Below are 17,858 nucleotides of genomic sequence, written 5' to 3'. Positions count from 1 at the left end.
ATGCTTTGTTTGAGGCAGGTTTGCCTGTTTACTCTGAGACATTACCGAGCTCGAACTCTTAGTAGTGATCTGCTTTTGAGCCAGATAAATAGCTGCACCCATGAAGACGAAGTATTCAGCCTTGTTGAAAGGAACAAGGCCAGGCTGTCTGAAAAACACATGGGAATTGCACTGAACGTGCTGTGGCAATTGCAAAAGAAGAGGCCGCTTCTCTTAAGGACTAGTGACTATGTAAAAAATCACTCCCAGTTTCTTACCCTTTGCATTTTAGCAGAAAACAAGGTGGAACACATGGAAGATGAGGCCATAGTGGACACCCTGTATAGTCTTCTGAGGTGAGCAGCAATATGTTGAATTCCACATTATACATTTTTTTAATTTGCTAATAAAAAGAGGTGGAATTATGACTAGAAAGCCATCCTATAAGGAGACTGGGAGGCTGCTCTGTCCCAGCTTCTGTATTCTGACTGTGTGACACAGACAACTTGGTGTCCTGTGCCTTGGTTTTTGAGAGGCAGGCAGAACTGATCTGCTTTGCACTACCGATACATGGACTTATGATTATTAATAACTTTTGAAGAAAACCAAACTATTACGTTTTTCTTCTGAAGGCTCAGTGTTGAAGACCATGATTCTCTAACAGAAGCACTTGTTACAGAAGCATGGAAAAGATTAGAAAGGCAAGTAATATACTTCACTGCTATGCTTTGTGAAGGGTGTAAGTTGCAAGTGTGATGTGCTTCATTTGAGGCTACACAGAGTTCTCAGTATTTATAAGATGTTATAAACATTATGTAAGTATTTTAAAAGTCTGTTGTATTTTTGAAGGTTTTGGAAATAATTTTTATACATATGGAGGTTTTGAGTATTGGTAAATTTAATGCTTGCAATATTCAGATACTGCAACAATGGGGACTGGCACTTAAGTTTTTGAAATATATTGTCTGTGTAGATTTATGTGTTTGAAGCATGTTGCAAGTTTTGATATTTACAGTTTTATCTCAGTGCTTGCTGTCCAACTCTTAAAAGGTTGTTAGAACCTTGCTTACCTCAATTTTACTAAAAACCTTTTATATTAAAACATCAACATTTTCCCTTAGGGCGGGGTTTTTTTGGTGGTGGTTGGTTTTTTATTGGGTTGGTTTTGGTTTTTGGTTTTTTTTTTTTATATTGTAATTTTAATTCTTTAGTCTCAGGCTAATGGCAGAAACTAGTGTCAGCCTTGGCACCAGCATCACAGAATTGCCTCTCCTATCTTAACTAACGCCCGGGGCATCTTGACAAGTAAATAAATTCAGTGCACCTAGAACACAAAATGACATTCAGGTAATAAATTGCTCACAGGCTTTTTAGCTGTTTCATATCACTGCTTGAGAATATAATCTTTATGGATTTCTTACGCTGGTCTGGTTAAATGTAGAACTTATGATTTTTTAGAGATTCATATGCACAATATGCTCTAATAAGAAATACGTAGGTGTTTTGCCTAAGTCCAAGGTATCAGTATAGGTGCCCAAATAGAAAATGTTTAGGTATTTTGTTTCCTTTGTTTGTAATTTGGATATAACCCTGTCTTTTATGTAATTGTTGAAGTAGATTTTTTTCTTTAGGTATTTACTAGAAAGAAAAGGTAAATAGTCTATCTTTCTTCATTGTCTTGACAGGCTTAGTTTGCCAGCTCTGTCTAAATTTGCACTGTGTTTGTACAAGCAACACAGACATTTCAGTCCCATAACTGGTGAAGTAGCTCATATTGTGGACGTGAAACTGGATTCTATACAGGATATAAGGTAAGTGTCAGAACGAAATTGGGTAGCAGAAGAAGCAATATGTCACAATTACTGAGCTGTCTTTGCTGGACACTTTCTCTTTTTCTCAGCTGGAGGTTGCTTTTCTTCACTTCGGAGTTTGTAGAAAAGAAGTATTTGTACATTGATTTTCATGGATAGGTCTGCTTGGGTGAATGCATTTTCTCAATGAATTTTCAAAGAATTTCTTTATATCCAATTTAAACACTTGATTAAAACTGATGTTTCACTTAGAGTGGAAAAACAGCAGATACTGCTTTATCCTGATCCTAATTTTACATGGACTTTTTTTAAAACTTAAAGGCTATTGACTCACCAGAAGATGTTTTTCTTCCTTGACATTGATAGTTTTTTTAGTATGACATCAATCTAGTTTATATTGTGAGTAGCAATAAGGAGTCTTAAAGCAACGGTATTTTTGTTTATCTTCAAAGCATTTTTTTGGTCAAACTGAATTAATCAATTCTCTTGCTAGCATGTCTAGTGCATTACCCTAATATTAAAATTACTTAAAACCCAGGCTGAGTCAAAGAAGTCCAAGCTTTTTCTTCCCTGTGTTCCCCTTAGGCCATTATAGCAAAGGCTGCTCTTCCTTTTTTCTCTTTATACACCACCAGCAGCCCCAGCACTTATTTTGGCAGATATGAAGAGCCTGCTGTTGAAAATCATTGAATGGGACTGCATTTCTCTACAGAAATTACTCTTCCTGTGGTCATAAGTTTTATTCTCTTAGGAAGAGATTTTTCCTTTGGGAGTGACAATGACTCTTCCCCCTGTTCTGTCACTTGAGTTGCTTGGGTTTCTTTAGTTTCCATTGAAGGTTAGAGATATTTTTGTAAATTTGCATCAGACAAGTCAGGGTCTTGCCTCAGGGAAACGCTGTCATCGCATACAAGTTTGTGAGGAATGGCTGAAAAATCTCAGTTGTTTCAGAAATTCACCAAAAGCAGAATTTTTACTTTAGTAGTAGAAATGGTTTCTGCTCATCTGCTCTAGATGTAAACTTCCGTTTATGCACAAGCCAGCAATACCCTGACTGACATTCCTTTCTTTACATAGCTTATTTCAGAAATCTAACATTTATTACTTACCATGTTCAATGTGTAAGTGTAAAATCTTTTGAATTTTTTAGGATCTTGTCAGTTTTGATGATCAGCATATCTGATGTTATCTCACAGAGTTTTCGAGATCGGTTACTACACAAGGCTGGGCAGCTTTTGGAAGAAAAGAATGAAGTCCACTTCAACTATGCCAAAAGAACACTACAGTTTCTACAAAATGTTAAACTGAGATATCCTCCATTGCTAGAAAAATGCAACAAGATTTTCCTTAAAAATGCCTCCCATCTGGATATACACAGTATTAATTTTATTTTGGGGCTGTATGAGCAGCTGGGTTTTGACAATGCTGAGTTCCGCTTGGTTGCTAAACAGCTGCTGTCTGAAACCATAGATGATTATGATGATCCTGAAACCTTTACAAAATTATTTTATAATCTTGGGCCTATGGCAGGATCCAAGGTAAGGGTGAGGTAAGTTTATTAGCAACTTTGTCTTATTTATGATATATACTTGGTCTTGCACAGAAATAAATAATGTATTGATGTTTGGAGGAAAGAGCTGAGATTAGGTTTCCTAGTTGTAACTTTGTAACAATGTATTATTTCATTATGGAAACACTGTTGTAGCAGGTTGCCTTAAAACAGTTGCAGAAAAAGCGGAATGCAATATTTAAGGTGCCTGTGAATGCTGTTAGGCAAGGCCGCCTTGTATCTCTGTCTCTTAGGCTGCAGGCTTCCTTTCACAGTGGATGGTAGTAAAAAACTTTGTCTTACCCCTGAGAAATATATGCAGTGGTATGTCTTTTCCTTTTTAAGACTTGCAGTAGCTGAAACAGTCTTGTCCTGTCCCAGTTTGCTGTACATCCTATTCTGTATGAGAGGTCGTCAGCAGGGAACACTTCAGCATTTATTTAGCAGTTAGAGCATGACATTGTGTGGCAGATTTTTCTCTGCCTGTTTTTCTAGTGCTACAAAATCCTATTTTGGGGTGGTATATTAGTCATGGGTCTCTGAAAGTCTGCAGTTTTAGGCAGAATTTGCTTTATTAATTAAAATTAGTCATATTTTCAGACTTTTCATCCTGAGCATTTGCCTCTATTCAGAGGCCTGTGTATGCTGCAAGGCTGTGTTGGTTTTGCCATAGCTGACTTAGTTCCAAAAGCTTTTTCTATATCTTTTTTTTTAGGATTTTTTTTCTTTTTTTTTTTTTTTTTTAATCAGTGTGAGGTAGAAAAAGTCTTTGGCTTTATTTGCCTCAGAACCAGTTCAACTCATGTTTGGTTCTGTTGTTTGTAGCTTGCTGGTTGACCATGAATTGTTTAGTGTCTTAGAGTTCTTTCCCTACTTCTTGTCTACTTTCAGAATTATTGGACTTGCTGGTTTCTAGGATCAGAGCAATATGCAGTGATATAACACACATCTCTTTATCTGTGGCATACAGATCAACTGCTTAGAAGAAGGGTCCACAGAACAAAGGTTTCTAGTTTGGGGGAATTTGTTTTCCTGTATTTCCTGAAATAGTCTATCGGTTCTTTCTCTCCTAGACAAAGAAAGTGGCTCTGGTCTTCACTGGAGATCTTAAACTGTTTCTCTTTGGAAAATATCTTTTCTTTTCCTCTTCAGGTTGTTAACAACTGCAGAGTACATGGCAGAAAAATTCAGCAGTTACCAAGTGTTGCTAATACTGAAGGCGATGCAGAAAATGAAATGCAGAAATTCACATCTACTCAAAAAGTAATTTTTTTTTTTTGATATTACTAAGAAGTTCTGTTCTCTAAGTAAAGTCCTATCTAGGAGATGTGAATTGTTTCTTCAAAAGCCATTGTGCCTTATTTTGAACTATTAAGTCTTGTGTCTTTAAGAACCTGGGCCAGATTTTCTGCAGTTGTAAACTGAACATTGTTTAAAGGGAGAGGTAATGTCCTTCATACAGTGAAGGGAAAAGCAGTTGAGGTTTTGGGCACAGAAGATGTAGCCACAGATATGTCACAAATGCAGCAGAGTTACATGCTGGTTGTGAGCAGTATCTACATTGAACGTAGTTGTGTGAACCTGATAGATCCTGGGAAGAAAAAGAACAAGTAGTACTGTGGAGCAGAGTGGTATTAAAGGGAGGACCAGGTGAATTAATGCTTTTTCTCATTGAATCTCACTGTCTAAAGACGTTCTTAAGGTATTATCTTTCCCTACCAAGCCCCTCTTGCAGCTTTAGACCAACACAGCTGTATCAACCACTATTGTACAAGTAAGTGAGCACAGTGGTGCTGAAGCTGGTGATGTTGTTCCAGTTTATTCCATTCCTGGTCCACTAAATTTAACTGACTGTAAAATCTGCACATAAATTATTAGAGTGAAGTAACTGTTTTGCTGTGATGAGGGCTTTAATTTTGCAATTCACTAAGTGGAGACTTAGTGAATGTTGTCAGGACTCGGGTGGAGAGGAGTCCAGGCGTGCACAACCCCCGCTTAGGTACTGTGCATCACAGGACACCCCTTCTTTATGTGCAATATCTTGTGTATTATCATAACACCATGTTATCTTTTTCTGTTTGAATTCAGAATGGCTTCTGTTCTGCATAAACACTTGGATAGCTATCATGTATTACATCTGATAAAGTTAACACAGTACTTGGTGGCGTTGCGTTGCCAAAATCTGGAGCTGATGGCCAAACTAAAAAAGTTACTATTTGGGTAAGTGTGTGTTCTTGGAAATGTAGCTATTTAAGCATTAAGCAGTTGTCTACTTAATATTTTAAATAACAAGCTAACATGTTTTGTTTCCATAAAATATGAAGAACTTTATTTGTATTTGATCTATTAAATGTGTCAATCAGAGGATAGGAAGTGGGTATTTTCTTGACTATAGACCCAATAGTATCTGCTGCTAGATATGATATCTTTTAAAAATGGATTTTTTTGCCCCTCACCTGTTGGCCATTGCAATTTAATGACACTGAACAGGAGATTTTGGTTGGTATTTTATAGCGAGGGTAGGTGTTAATGTCTTCTTAAATGTTTGAAGGAACAAGTAATGAAAAATATACAGTAAGAATTGCCTTGGTTGGGACAAGTGGAAATGTGAAGCAAAAGTACTCTTCTTTAGGTTGAAGACCTATTTAGTTAGTTCTCAGGCTTGAACAGTTGCAACATAGAAAGGGAAACCATTTCTGGAATCGTGGGAGAAGAGATCTGCCACTGTTGATACCATTGCTCATTCTCCGTAGGAATGCAGCACCCTGGCTGTACACGTTATGTGCAGATGACGCCTTCACGTTCCTCAGGCACCTCAGAATCTGGTGCTCCCCAGGACAGAAATCACAGAAATTACCCAGGCCCAGAAACTCACAGATTCCCTTAACAAAGATAGACCTTCTGCCCTTGCTAAGGATTTCTGTGTTTATCACTAACACTTTAAGCCTCACCAGCTGACTGAGATGCTGCCTATCTTCTCTCCTTTTTCAGTTTTGAATACATTAGAAGGAGTTAATCTCAATGACAAAAGAGGGTAGTGACTGTGAATTTCTACCATGTCATTAATATTCTACTTATTTTATATTTGGTATGCTTTGACACACATCAAATTTGACTTTTAAAATAGAATTTTCATGTATGTAATTTATTTGTTGGGTTGTTTTTTTTTTTTTTAACACTTGCACATTGTCAGGACTGATTTTATTTCTGTCTCTCTTCCAGTTGTTTAAAATCTAGTGTCATACCCACTGATACTGCTGCAATAATTCGTGTTCTCGCCATGCTTCCTTCCTTTCAAGTGGAGGAGGTCACTATAAACAAAGTAGCAGCAGTTCTGCCTCAGTTCAGTCTCCATCATTTGAATTGCATTGCTACAGCCCTTGTCAAGTGGAATCATTATGACCAGTTGCACTGGCAAAACAGTTCTGAGCTATGTGTAAAGCTTCTGCAAAAACTAAATGACTGTGGGTTGCAGAGGCTTCAGAAAGCCAACAACCTAAATCTTCTATTAGAAGAACTTACACATGTGAATGGAGAGTGGTTAGAAGAAGTCATCAATGAGGAGACTATGGCCACGTGTCAACGCTTGATAGACCAGATAACGTGGGCAAATGTATTACCATTGTCACGTTTTCTCATAAAAACAAACTACCGTTGTCCTTCGTTACTTGACAGAATAGCTTCTGTGACTGCTGAAAACATGGACAAGGTATAACAGTCTTTCTACCTACTCTAAGGTATTCCAGTAAGAAAGGACAGGTTAGTAATGTTTCAGAGCACAGTCCACACACTGTTTCTAAGAGTTCTCTTCAGTGTACCTGATTTGGAGCCCATCTTTCCCCATGTTCACTCAAAGCTGTTTTGCTTTCGTGTGTATTATTTTGCATGTGCTTCACTTTTGTTATTCTGTCTTATTTTATTGGTCAGTCAGTATTAGATCAACCATAAACCTTTGCATTGAGCTTTATATTTGACCATCTGAAATAACTGGATTTTTAACTTCTTAACACATAGTCACATCACATGGTACGTATTTTTACATTGCTCATTCTTGTGGGGATTTCCCCAACAACCTGTCTTTTTTTTGGTCAGAATTGTTGTGTTTTCTTGCTATATTTTTTTTGTTTCCTCCTCAATTAGGTAGTTGTATAGATCTTTGATTGTATTCTATGACAGTTTAGTTTCTTTGAGAGAATTTAATGGGGGAGCTTTTTAAAAGCTTCTTAAAGTCTTAAGTATACAGAAACACTCGGATCATCTACATGAAATAGATTTTGAGTTTTGGCCGTAGCTCGTTTTAATGATTTCTGCATTTGATTTTAAAAATATTTTTCTCTAGGAAAAGTTGACAAAAAAAAATTCAGAAAATAGTTCATCTAGTCTCAAATCTTGCACTTTCGAATTAATTATAAACCCGTTTTTTATTGTTAAGCAATATTAAGATATTTTGCAATAATTTAATTTAGGATGTCTTTTTGTTTCCAGATCCACCCCTCTGAAATCTATTTTATTCTCTTCCTTTTTTCTGCTCTGAATTATGACCCTCCTGCTAATGAAGAGTTCTTTGAGAGTTGTATCCAACATCTTACTTCTAACTTGAGTAAGTGCATTAGACAAAGATATTTTGGCATCAAATAAATTAGTGTCATTGCAAGTTACTATTTGTACTGGATAAAACTGGGCACAGAATGACATTATTCTGTGTCTGTGTGTTACTACTAATACTCTGCCTACGGGGGTTAAACCACAACAAAGTTTCAGTGTATGCTTCTGTTGGGCTTTCTAGCTTCATTTCACCCTTTAAAACTTACTGTTGCTAAGGAACTAGCAAGGTATCTTGAACATAGTAAAAACCAAGTGAAAATTCTGAGTATTTCACTGTGCTGTTATTGGGTAGAATTGTTGTGGTATTCTCCAAAGAATCATCATCTGGGGACAGAATACATTTTGTGGCTCGTCACAAGGAAATGGCTAAGTCGTGGAGGAAACGTGTAGAGGCATTTTTTAATATTATTTTAATTATTGATGATACAGCCTCACAAACTGTGAAAATTGTTCTCTACTGAAGTATTTTAATCTGCCTGTGTGTGCACTGAGTACGTTAAAAAGAAACCTGGATTATTTGGGAGGCTGGGGGAGGTGGGGGGCATTGCAAATCCTTTCAACTTCATGTCATGTGTTAATATGGGTTTCTGTCTGTTTTTTAAAGGTTGTTTTGAAACTCACCACTTGGTGCTACTTGGTCATGTTTTGGCAGTGGCTGGTTATTTTCCTCCAGTTCTGATAACGAAGATATTTAATGTTTCTTTCCTAAGCCAACTGGATGCTCAGCTTGAAGGTGCATATCTACCTCTCTGATGAATTTCATTATGTAGCATTTGGCGTAAAATGGAATTGTGGACCTGTATATGGCTTAAGAAGTAGTAATTTTACTGCGAAGACTCCCTTGTTTAATCCAGTCATTATTTCAGTGCCAAAAGGGAAGGAATGAGCAAAAATTTGTGCTTTGTTTTGGAAGTACAAACTTGTATTGCAGATGAGGGAAGCTCATTTAAAACAAATTTGATAGTCAACTTATTGCATTCAGTATTTAATAATTCCTCAATTTTATTCGAAATAAAATTACCTGAGTGTGGTATTTATTATTAGAAATAGCCATAGAGCTCAAGAAATAACGTGGGATTCTTGTCTGCAAGAAATGAATCCTATCACTCTCTTCTCTCTAGAGACTGTTTGTCTATTTCCTTCCTCTCTACCTGTATGTTGTTCACTATCAATGTACTGTTGCCATTTTTGTTTTCAACAACTTCATTAAGAGTTAAATGATAGAAGAGAATTTCATTTACTTCTTACTTCTGTTTTGCTTTTGTTCCTAGTATTGAGCAAAACTGATTTTTCTCATTGTTTTCTTCAGGGATTTTCAGAACCTTTTTAAGATTCTGCAGCATGAATTTTATAAATACCATAGTATACAGATATTTGCATTTCTAGTAGAGAATTTGCAGGTAGCCATTTAGTTCAATGTGTTGAACTGTTCACATTTTAGTTCACACCTTTTTATTTTGTTCAACTCAGTCCTGCCTACTTCCCTAAAGAAGAGGGTCCACATGCACCTCATGAAGTTGAACAGAGCAGTCTGTCTGGAATGCCCGGAGTTTCACATCCCTTGGTTTCATGAGCGCTACTGCCAACGTGTCTATCATAGCCGTAAGTCAGTTAGGAGAGGAAAAGCTGCCCTTGTTACTAGTAGGAGTCTGTTTTCAACAGTCTGCTAGACATTTCTGCCTGTTGACACTGGCACACAATAGAGGCTCAGGAATGCACACCCCACTCTGCTGAGGATGTGTTATCAAAGGTAAACATTTTGCTGTCTCCTTTTGAACTCCCTGCTGTCATCTTCCTCAGAAGAATCAAGAGCCATCAAGGATGAGAGATGAAGAAGTAGGCTAGTGACCAGCTGAGATCTTGAAGAATACTCATCAGTCCAGAAAACCCATCTAATGCAAATGCAGTATCTCCTCCACTAAGTCCCATGATGTGCTTTGAGACCCATCACACTCACATGCTTCATCTCTGAGACTGAAGATGTTTAATGGAGCAAGGGAAGTGACAGATTGTGTGGTGTGCCTGTAATAGACTCAGAATAAGTAAATATTATTTAAGCAAACAATCCATCAGGTGAAACCTGAAATTAAAATATTTGTAATTTGTGAAAGGGAAAAATCCTGGCATGGAAAGTCTGGGTTTGAAATTCACGCTTAATAGGCACTTCCCAATTTCCACCCAAAAGATGATGACATCATTTCTGAACTATGATGGAATAACACCAGGGATCTGTGTAAAAGCTTTAATTCAGTAGGCTGGCTGTCAAAAACACAGTGTCACAAAGTGGTATTTTCAGAACTTTGGCTATGGCAGTTTTGATGTGTGAATTCTTTATTTTGTCTTTGCAGGCAGTAGCCGAATAAATCCACTGCGACAGCATGTTCACAGAATGCTGGCAGAGACCTTAGGAGGGAGCCATTATGCAAGAATATCTGTTCTCACACCATACTACTATGAAATAGGTGAGAAGTCAATCCTCTCGGGATTGTTGTGGAGAACTCTGGTAACATTTTTATTACCAAGATTAGAAAGCCCCATGGCATGTGGCCGCAAGATACTGCAAAGAAGAAATTGCTGTATAAAATATAGTTTCTAAAATGTTCTGCATAATATAAATAATATTGGTTATCTCTAATTATGGTTATTACTTTGTTTTTCTTGAACTAAGCACTGTACAGGTCAAATTCTTTCACTTTTTTTGGTCAGTAAACAGGTTTGTTGTGCTTTCTTGCAGATTTTGAGTGCATTCTGGATGAAAATAAAAAGCCGCTTTCCTATATGGCTCAGACTATATCTTTGGATGATATGGGGGGAATGCACTTGAGACATGACTTCAAAGATGAAGGGAGAAAGGCTTTGCCACCAGGAGCTCAGAGGTTAGTACAGTGAATTCTTCACATTAGCTCCTCCAAGCTTCCAAGTTTAGATCATGTTTAGACCAGGTTTTTGGTGCTTATGTCCTGAACAGTTGTTGCAGCTCCTGGGCTATTTAGTTTTCTGTTCCCTTTTCCAAAACCTTATGAGGTTCAGCCTTCCTATATGTGGTGGGTTGACTCCAGCCAGTAACTAAGCTCTCACCCAGCTGCTCGCTTACTCCCTTGCAGTGTGATGGGGGAGAGAGTCTGGGGGTCAGAAGTGAAGGGGAAAAAAACCCGCAAACCTGGGTTGCAATTGAGAGAGTTTGATAAGTGAAGAGAAGAGGGAAAACAATTGATGCAAAGGCAGTCACTTGCCACCAGCAGACCAGTGCTGGAGCAATGGCTACTTTGGAAAAAATCCGCTTCCTGCTTTTTTCCTGAGCGTGATGTTACATGGTGTGGAATAGCGGAATATTGCTTTGGCCAGTTGAGGTTCCGTCTGTGTCCCCTTCCAAGCTCTTGCCAACACCAGTCTATAGGCTGTGGGTGCAGGGTGAGAAATAGAAAATGCCTTGATGCTGTGCAAGCTCTCTTCAGCAATAGCCAAACTATTGGTGTGTTATCAACATGGTTATGGCCTGCTGTGAAGAGATGCAACTCCATCCCAGCCAGACCCAGTACACTAGGTCAGACAGGGCGTTCTTGCAGTGTTTTTCATGAGATTGGAGTACTGTTTTCCCACCACCACTTCAAATGTAAGCCTTGAAAATGATGGTTAGCTGGTTTTGCCGTTTGACCAAAAACAGATGTAGGAAAGAAATGCTTCTTCTAAATCATGTGAAGTTCAAGCATCTCTCGATAAATATGAGGAAAATGTTTTGTCTGGTTTCAGGGATTTGTTTATTTTCTGTGGATTGTCATGTTTATCTAGTAGTAGTCTTGCTGCAACTATCAATACTGAACTAGAAATACCACTTCTTGCTATTCAGGTCAGACCTGAAAGTAAATGCACACTTTTATTGTTTGCAGAATTGCTTTGGACTTTCTTGATTCAAAAGCTTTTAGCAAGGATTCACATCACCTGAAAGGAGAACCTGCAGTGAAGAAACGACACCTGGAAATGCTGGGGTACCGGGTAGTTCAGGTGAGCAGTCAGCACTGGTTTTTGTCATCCTGAGTTGTATCAATAGTGCAGTTTGATACACTTACCTTGCATCAGATTTAAAGATAGTTTTAATAGTTAAAAGCACCTACTGGGTGAGAGCAATTTTTGTATTTGGGGGGAAATTCCAAGCTGCTCTCAAGATGACATAAGGACTTCATAGAACTTGCACCTTCTCAGAAAGTGGCTGCAGCAAAACTGAAGGCAAAAGCTCTCAGTCACAGTATCACAGTATCACAGTATGTTAGAGATTGGAAGGGACCTCAAAAGATCATCTAGTCCAATCCCCCTGCCAGAGCAGGAACACCTAGATAAGGTTACATAGGAATGTGTCCAGGCGGGTTTTGAATGTCTCCAGAGAAGGAGACTCCACCACCCCCCTGGGCAGCCTGTTCCAGTGTTCTGTCACCCTCACCGAGAAGAAGTTTCTTCTCAAGTTTAAGTGGAACCTCTTGTGTTCCAGTTTATACCCATTACCCCTTGTCCTATCATTGTTTGCCATTGAGAAGAGCCTGGCTCCATCCTCATGACACTCCCCCTTTATATATTTATAAACATTAATAAGGTCACCCCTCAGTCTCCTCTTCTCCAAACTATAGAGACCCAGCTCCCTCAGCCTTTCCTCATAAGGGAGATGCTCCACTCCCTTAATCATCTTAGTTGCCCTGCGCTGGACTCTCTCCAGCAGGTCCCTGTCCTTCTTGAACTGAGGGGCCCAGAACTGGACACAATATTCCAGATGCGGTCTCACCAGGGCAGAGTAGAGGGGAAGGAGGACCTCTCTCGACCTACTGACCACCCCCCTTCTAATACACCCCAGGATGCCACTGGCCTTCTTGGCCACAAGGGCACAGTGTTGGCTCATGGTCATCCTGCCGTCCACTAGGACCCCCAGGTCCCTTTCCCCTACACTGCTCTCTAACAGGTCGTTCCCCAACCTATATTGGAACCTGGGGTTGTTCCTGCCCAGATGCAGGACTCTACACTTTCCCTTGTTATATTTCATCAAGTTTCTCCCTGCCCAACTCTCCAGCCTGTCCAGGTCCCGCTGGATGGCAGCACAGCCTTCTGGCGTGTCAGCCACTCCTCCCAGCTTAGTGTCATCAGCAAACTTGCTGATAGTACACTCAATTCCCTCATCTAAATCATTGATGAATATATTAAATAATACTGGTCCCAGTACGGACCCTTGAGGCACTCCACTAGATACAGGCCTCCAACTAGACTCCGCCCCATAGACTACAACTCTCTGGCTTCTGTCCTTCAGCCAGTTCGCAGTCCACCTCACTACCTGATCATCCAGGCCACACTTCCTCAATTTAGCTATGAGGATGCTGTGGGAGACTGTGTCAAATGCTTTGCTGAAGTCAAGGTAGACCACATCCACTGCCCTGCCATCATCCATCCACAATGTTATTTCCTCATAAAAGGCTATGAGGTTGGTCAAGCACGACTTCCCCTTGGTAAAGCCATGTTGACTGCCCCTCATAACCCTCTTATCCTTGACATGCCTTAAGATGGCATCAAGGATAAGGTGTTCCATCACTTTCCCAGGGATGGAGGTGAGGCTGACCGGTCTATAGTTACCTGGGTCCTCCTTCTTGCCCTTTTTGAAGGCTGGAGTGACATTTGCTTTCCTCCAGTCCTCAGGCACCTCTCCCGTTTCCCAGTCTTACCTTACTGCAGGTGAACTGGCAATCCTGACACAGCCTCAGTAAAGGAGAAAAAAGTGAAACCAGAGTTTCAGTTCAGTTCACCAAAGAACGTACCCTCCTTGAGTGATAGACAGTTATGGCAGCTGCAAGATGGGGTATAGATGATGTCTGCCTGCTGCAGCAATAGTGCTGTGACAGACAAGGCCAGAGAAAATTCACAGCCACCAGCATAGAAATGTTTGGGTAGCAGAGGCTCATGAATACAGATCCTACTGTATACATAATTACTCACCTACTCTAATTTTAGTTAAAATCCTTCTTTAAGCTTAAGTTTGTTTGTTGTTTTATTTTTAACAGGATAATAGTCTTTTCTCATATTGCCCTGACAGTAAATGTTATGCTACAGATACACCATTCCAGTTTGATACATTAACATTAGAAACTATGGTGACCTGGGATTCTTCTCTTGATTTGGGTTTCAAAAGTGGGGGTGTTGTAATGGAGTTGTCATAGCCTGTGTTGTGTGGGCATCTGCTTTACATCTCTGCAACAGTGCTGCTTTATGGAAGCAAACTGGCTGTACTTATACGAAGAAGAATCTTACATTGTGAAATTTAATTTTCTCAGTATTGGAATAAGCATAGCTTTTAGAAAGACATAGGTCTAAACCAAGTGAAGAACAAGAGATATCAGAGAGCCTTGTCTTTGCTGTAAGATAGTATATGGCTTACACCAATGTTAACACTTGGAATGTATGATTTTGTTATACAGATTCCTCACTTCGAGTGGAATTCTATGGGTCTGTCAACGAAAGGTGAACAGGTAGAATATCTGAGAAAGCATCTATATGGAACACAGTGATGTCAGACATGCAGTGAGAAGTACTTTTTTTATAAACACCTTCTGTACCATTAAACTTCTTGTAATCCTGGAATACTTAATTTCAAAGATCTTTTTATCTGTGAGTCAGCTGGACCAGGGCTTGCCATGGGGCATCAACTGGATGTCAAGAGATTTAATCCTCAGTTCGTTAGGGATTGCAAAAGGCAGGTCACAGTGGGCATGAAGATGTGGTAAGGATGCTTAAAATCTCCCATTTTCTGGAAGCTATTCTTTAAGTACATAAGTCTGTGACAGTTCTGCCATAAAATTACATTATTATCTCCTAAATAAATAGCACGGGGGCTTCACCAGGCATAAAACTGTCCAAAGAAAAAATTAGAAATACGCTTGACTGTGAGAGGAGGCAGCAGATCTACTGGAAACTATGTCTGTCCTCCAGCATGTGACAGGATGAGCAATAGGGATCAAACAGTTTCTGTACTGTGAAACCAAGAAATTGAAATGCAGATTTGCTAAGAATAGGCCTGCTATTACAGCCATTCTGTTTCCATCCTCCAGAACAGAGGTACTGTGGGTGACTGTGTTGGGGGAGTGTGTTGTGCAGTGAGGAACTTCCAGCTGCTTCTGCTACCCTCTGATGTGGCATGTACGGCTGGACCCTTCTGGAACACCTTCACATACTTAAAAGACAGACTAGTTCTAGAAGTCTGGCAGACCCTTGGAATACGTGCACTTAAATGCAACTGGGAAGGGATACCTGAAAGGTTTATACAAGATAAGGAGCAAAAAATGCCTGTGTCAGAAATAGGCACTTACTAGCAACTGGATCATTCATGAAATTTAGCATTATGGCATTATGCATTGGACCTGCCCTTGCTAATAGAAATAAAGCAAAATTAGACAAACTAGCTAACCTGCCTGGTCTGTAAATAAGATCATGTGCAAAAAGAGCAAAATTAGACTGAAAATTGAAACCAAGAATCAAGACCAAGAAAAGTCTTCATAGTGACAACCACCTTGGTTAACTGGTGGTGAAAACCACTGCTGGATTATCATGTTTGAAAACCATCTGCCATTTACCAGCTACCAGCTTCCTGTGACTGAGCACAGCCAGGGTTTGATTCAGGAGGCATGAAATACTGAGATGTAGAATGAAAAAGTTGGAATATCCAGGAAAGTGTTCATTCTAGAGCAGTAACTGCAGCGCAGCCGTACTTCCGCAAACAGCCTGTTTTCAAAGGCAGCCATGTTGTGACTACAGCTGTGCCCATCTTCTTCACACACACAATGTGTGTATGTTTTCCCTTTTTAGTAGAAACAATAGACATTCTTTTTACCACTTCCTTTGAAACCTGGCAAAGGTAAGCAATTGCATTCTGAATTGACCATTTGCACCTTGCTGTCACTTTTTTTTTACTACTTAGTAGTAGAAGGAGATACTTTTATTGACTGAACATGAATCAAGACACTAGTGAAAAGCCAAGAAAAAAAACCAACAGAATAGTTCTAAGCTGCAAGGAGCTCTCCTCCTGAGGCAGCCCTCACATTTGTGGAATGACTGAAAGAAGTAGTAGATGGTTGCCTGCTTATGGTCTCAAAAAGACAAGGGCTTCAAGACAGAAGACAAGTGCTTTAAGGAAACATCATTGAAGGCATAGCACAGAGCAAGACTATGCACATTATGTTTTGTAAAAAAAGGAGCAATCATACATACTAGCTAGGATCTCAGAAGGTGGGCTGCAAGTCAGAGGTCTCTTGCATGCCCTGGCTTCTGTACAGATGGCCTTCAAGTAGCAACTTTGGAGCATAAGAAAGGTGGCAATGGTTGTAGCTGAAGTGATCAGTCACAGGTGGTCGTGTGTTTGAGCGTTCACAATGGGAAGAGGATTAAAATTTGCTATGATTGGATTCAGAAAGGGCTTCTACAAAAAGCACAATGTAAGAGCATTTCAGTAAAATGTCCTACTTTTGATCCTTTGCATTCATTCTTTCTCAGTTAAATCAGCAAGTGTTAGAGCAGATGCGCTGGTGTAAGCCAGTGATTTAACTGGAGCCAATGAAAAGATGCTAAGATCAGCTGAAGGTTTGGGTATTAAAGAGGAAGACAGGACACATGTCCCACACACAGATCAAGTACCAGTCCACAGTAATATACTGAAAAGAGCTATGATGGCTGCAGCTTTGCCGCATTAACCTCTGTCTCCTAGAAAGGCAATGCAAGGGGTCGTTTTGTAATTGGAATTGCTGTTCGGTCAGTGTGGGCTGCTTTTCCAGTTTTCCTGCTACATCAGTTGTAACAAGATTTAGATTTATGACATCCTTTATATTTATGACACCCACTTTATCCAATAGAGAAATCCTTCAAAGAGATCCTCTATAGAAATGGTGGGTATGATCTACTTCAAGGAAACTGAGTGCTCGGTTTTGGGCAAAGGTTGTACTAAGGAATCTGTGTCCTGCCAATATGACAGTGATGATGACTGATCACTAAAAGAGACACCACCAAGTGATAGTTTTATAGTTTTAAAAACAAAGTTTAATTGTTAAAGTTTTCAACATCAAAATGCATCAACTCTTTATTAGATGAAAAAGTCATCTCTGCTGTATTTGCTGATGATCTAGGACTTTTTCATAAATTCTTGTTAATGGCCTCAGATCTCTGAGAAAAACTTCCATAAAATATTTGCTTTGGAAATAAATATAAAAGCATAAAAAAGTGGAAAAACCTTGTTACCAGAAGCTTAAACAGTAGATGAGACAGTAGAGCTATTAATCTTGTGACCTCCACTCTCTTTCCCCTTGTCTGGCTACACTGCTCTCTTTGGCTGAGAATGGCGTTTCTTAGGCCACGCAGTATTAGGCCACTTTTCAACATGCAACTTCAATCCCAGGATAAATTATTTTTAGAAGGCTCTAATGAAAATATTTTCAAGATATGGCTGAAGAATGCAGGATTTACATATGTTGCTGAGGGGGAAAATCAGGCTGTACAAACAGCCAGTGAGAATAGCATGAGCTATCTACTAGTTGTATTTAACAGTTAATTCATGGGCATTGTTTGGAGGATATATCCTGGGTTGTCTGAGCATAAGGAAGTCTTAACTAGTTTTACTGGCAATTCCATAGAGTGAAAAATGGAGTTCTCTCTGAAATCTTCATTTATTCTAATAAACATTAATCAGAATTCTTCAGAACTTCAAACGCTGGCAAAAATTCAGTTGTTGGTTAGCTAGTAAACATCTTAAGACTTGGACAGACAGATGAACTGTTTAACAGTCAACAGTATAACTAGTATGCTGCTACAAAACTCTGTACAATCTGGGGACATTTCCATGCAACAAAACCAGAAGAGCTTATTGAAACTCCCTTGCCATATCCTGTATTCCAGCATTTTGT

The 17,858-nt window shown here is 39.3% G+C and overlaps 1 protein-coding gene across 1 annotated transcript; it reads left to right on the top strand.

Annotated features, from left to right (window-relative positions):
* FASTKD1 (FAST kinase domains 1) lies at positions 1-14,511 on the top strand (the record flags this gene model as incomplete). The annotated part of the gene is made up of 14 exons (XM_080621876.1): positions 1-335; positions 612-680; positions 1,665-1,790; positions 2,941-3,339; positions 4,492-4,602; positions 5,428-5,559; positions 6,562-7,048; positions 7,825-7,939; positions 8,549-8,677; positions 9,415-9,546; positions 10,293-10,406; positions 10,679-10,820; positions 11,832-11,946; positions 14,391-14,511. 14 exons carry the CDS (start codon positions 1-3, stop codon positions 14,478-14,480), a joined length of 2,496 nt encoding a protein of 831 aa, XP_080478002.1. The 3' UTR covers positions 14,481-14,511.
* Between the last annotated feature and the right edge of the window lie 3,347 nt (positions 14,512-17,858).

Source organism: Psittacula echo (assembly GCF_963264785.1).
Source record: "Psittacula echo genome assembly, chromosome: 6".
In the NCBI taxonomy this organism is placed as follows: domain Eukaryota; kingdom Metazoa; phylum Chordata; class Aves; order Psittaciformes; family Psittacidae; genus Psittacula; species Psittacula echo.
This window is presented reverse-complemented; position numbering and strand designations above follow the sequence as displayed.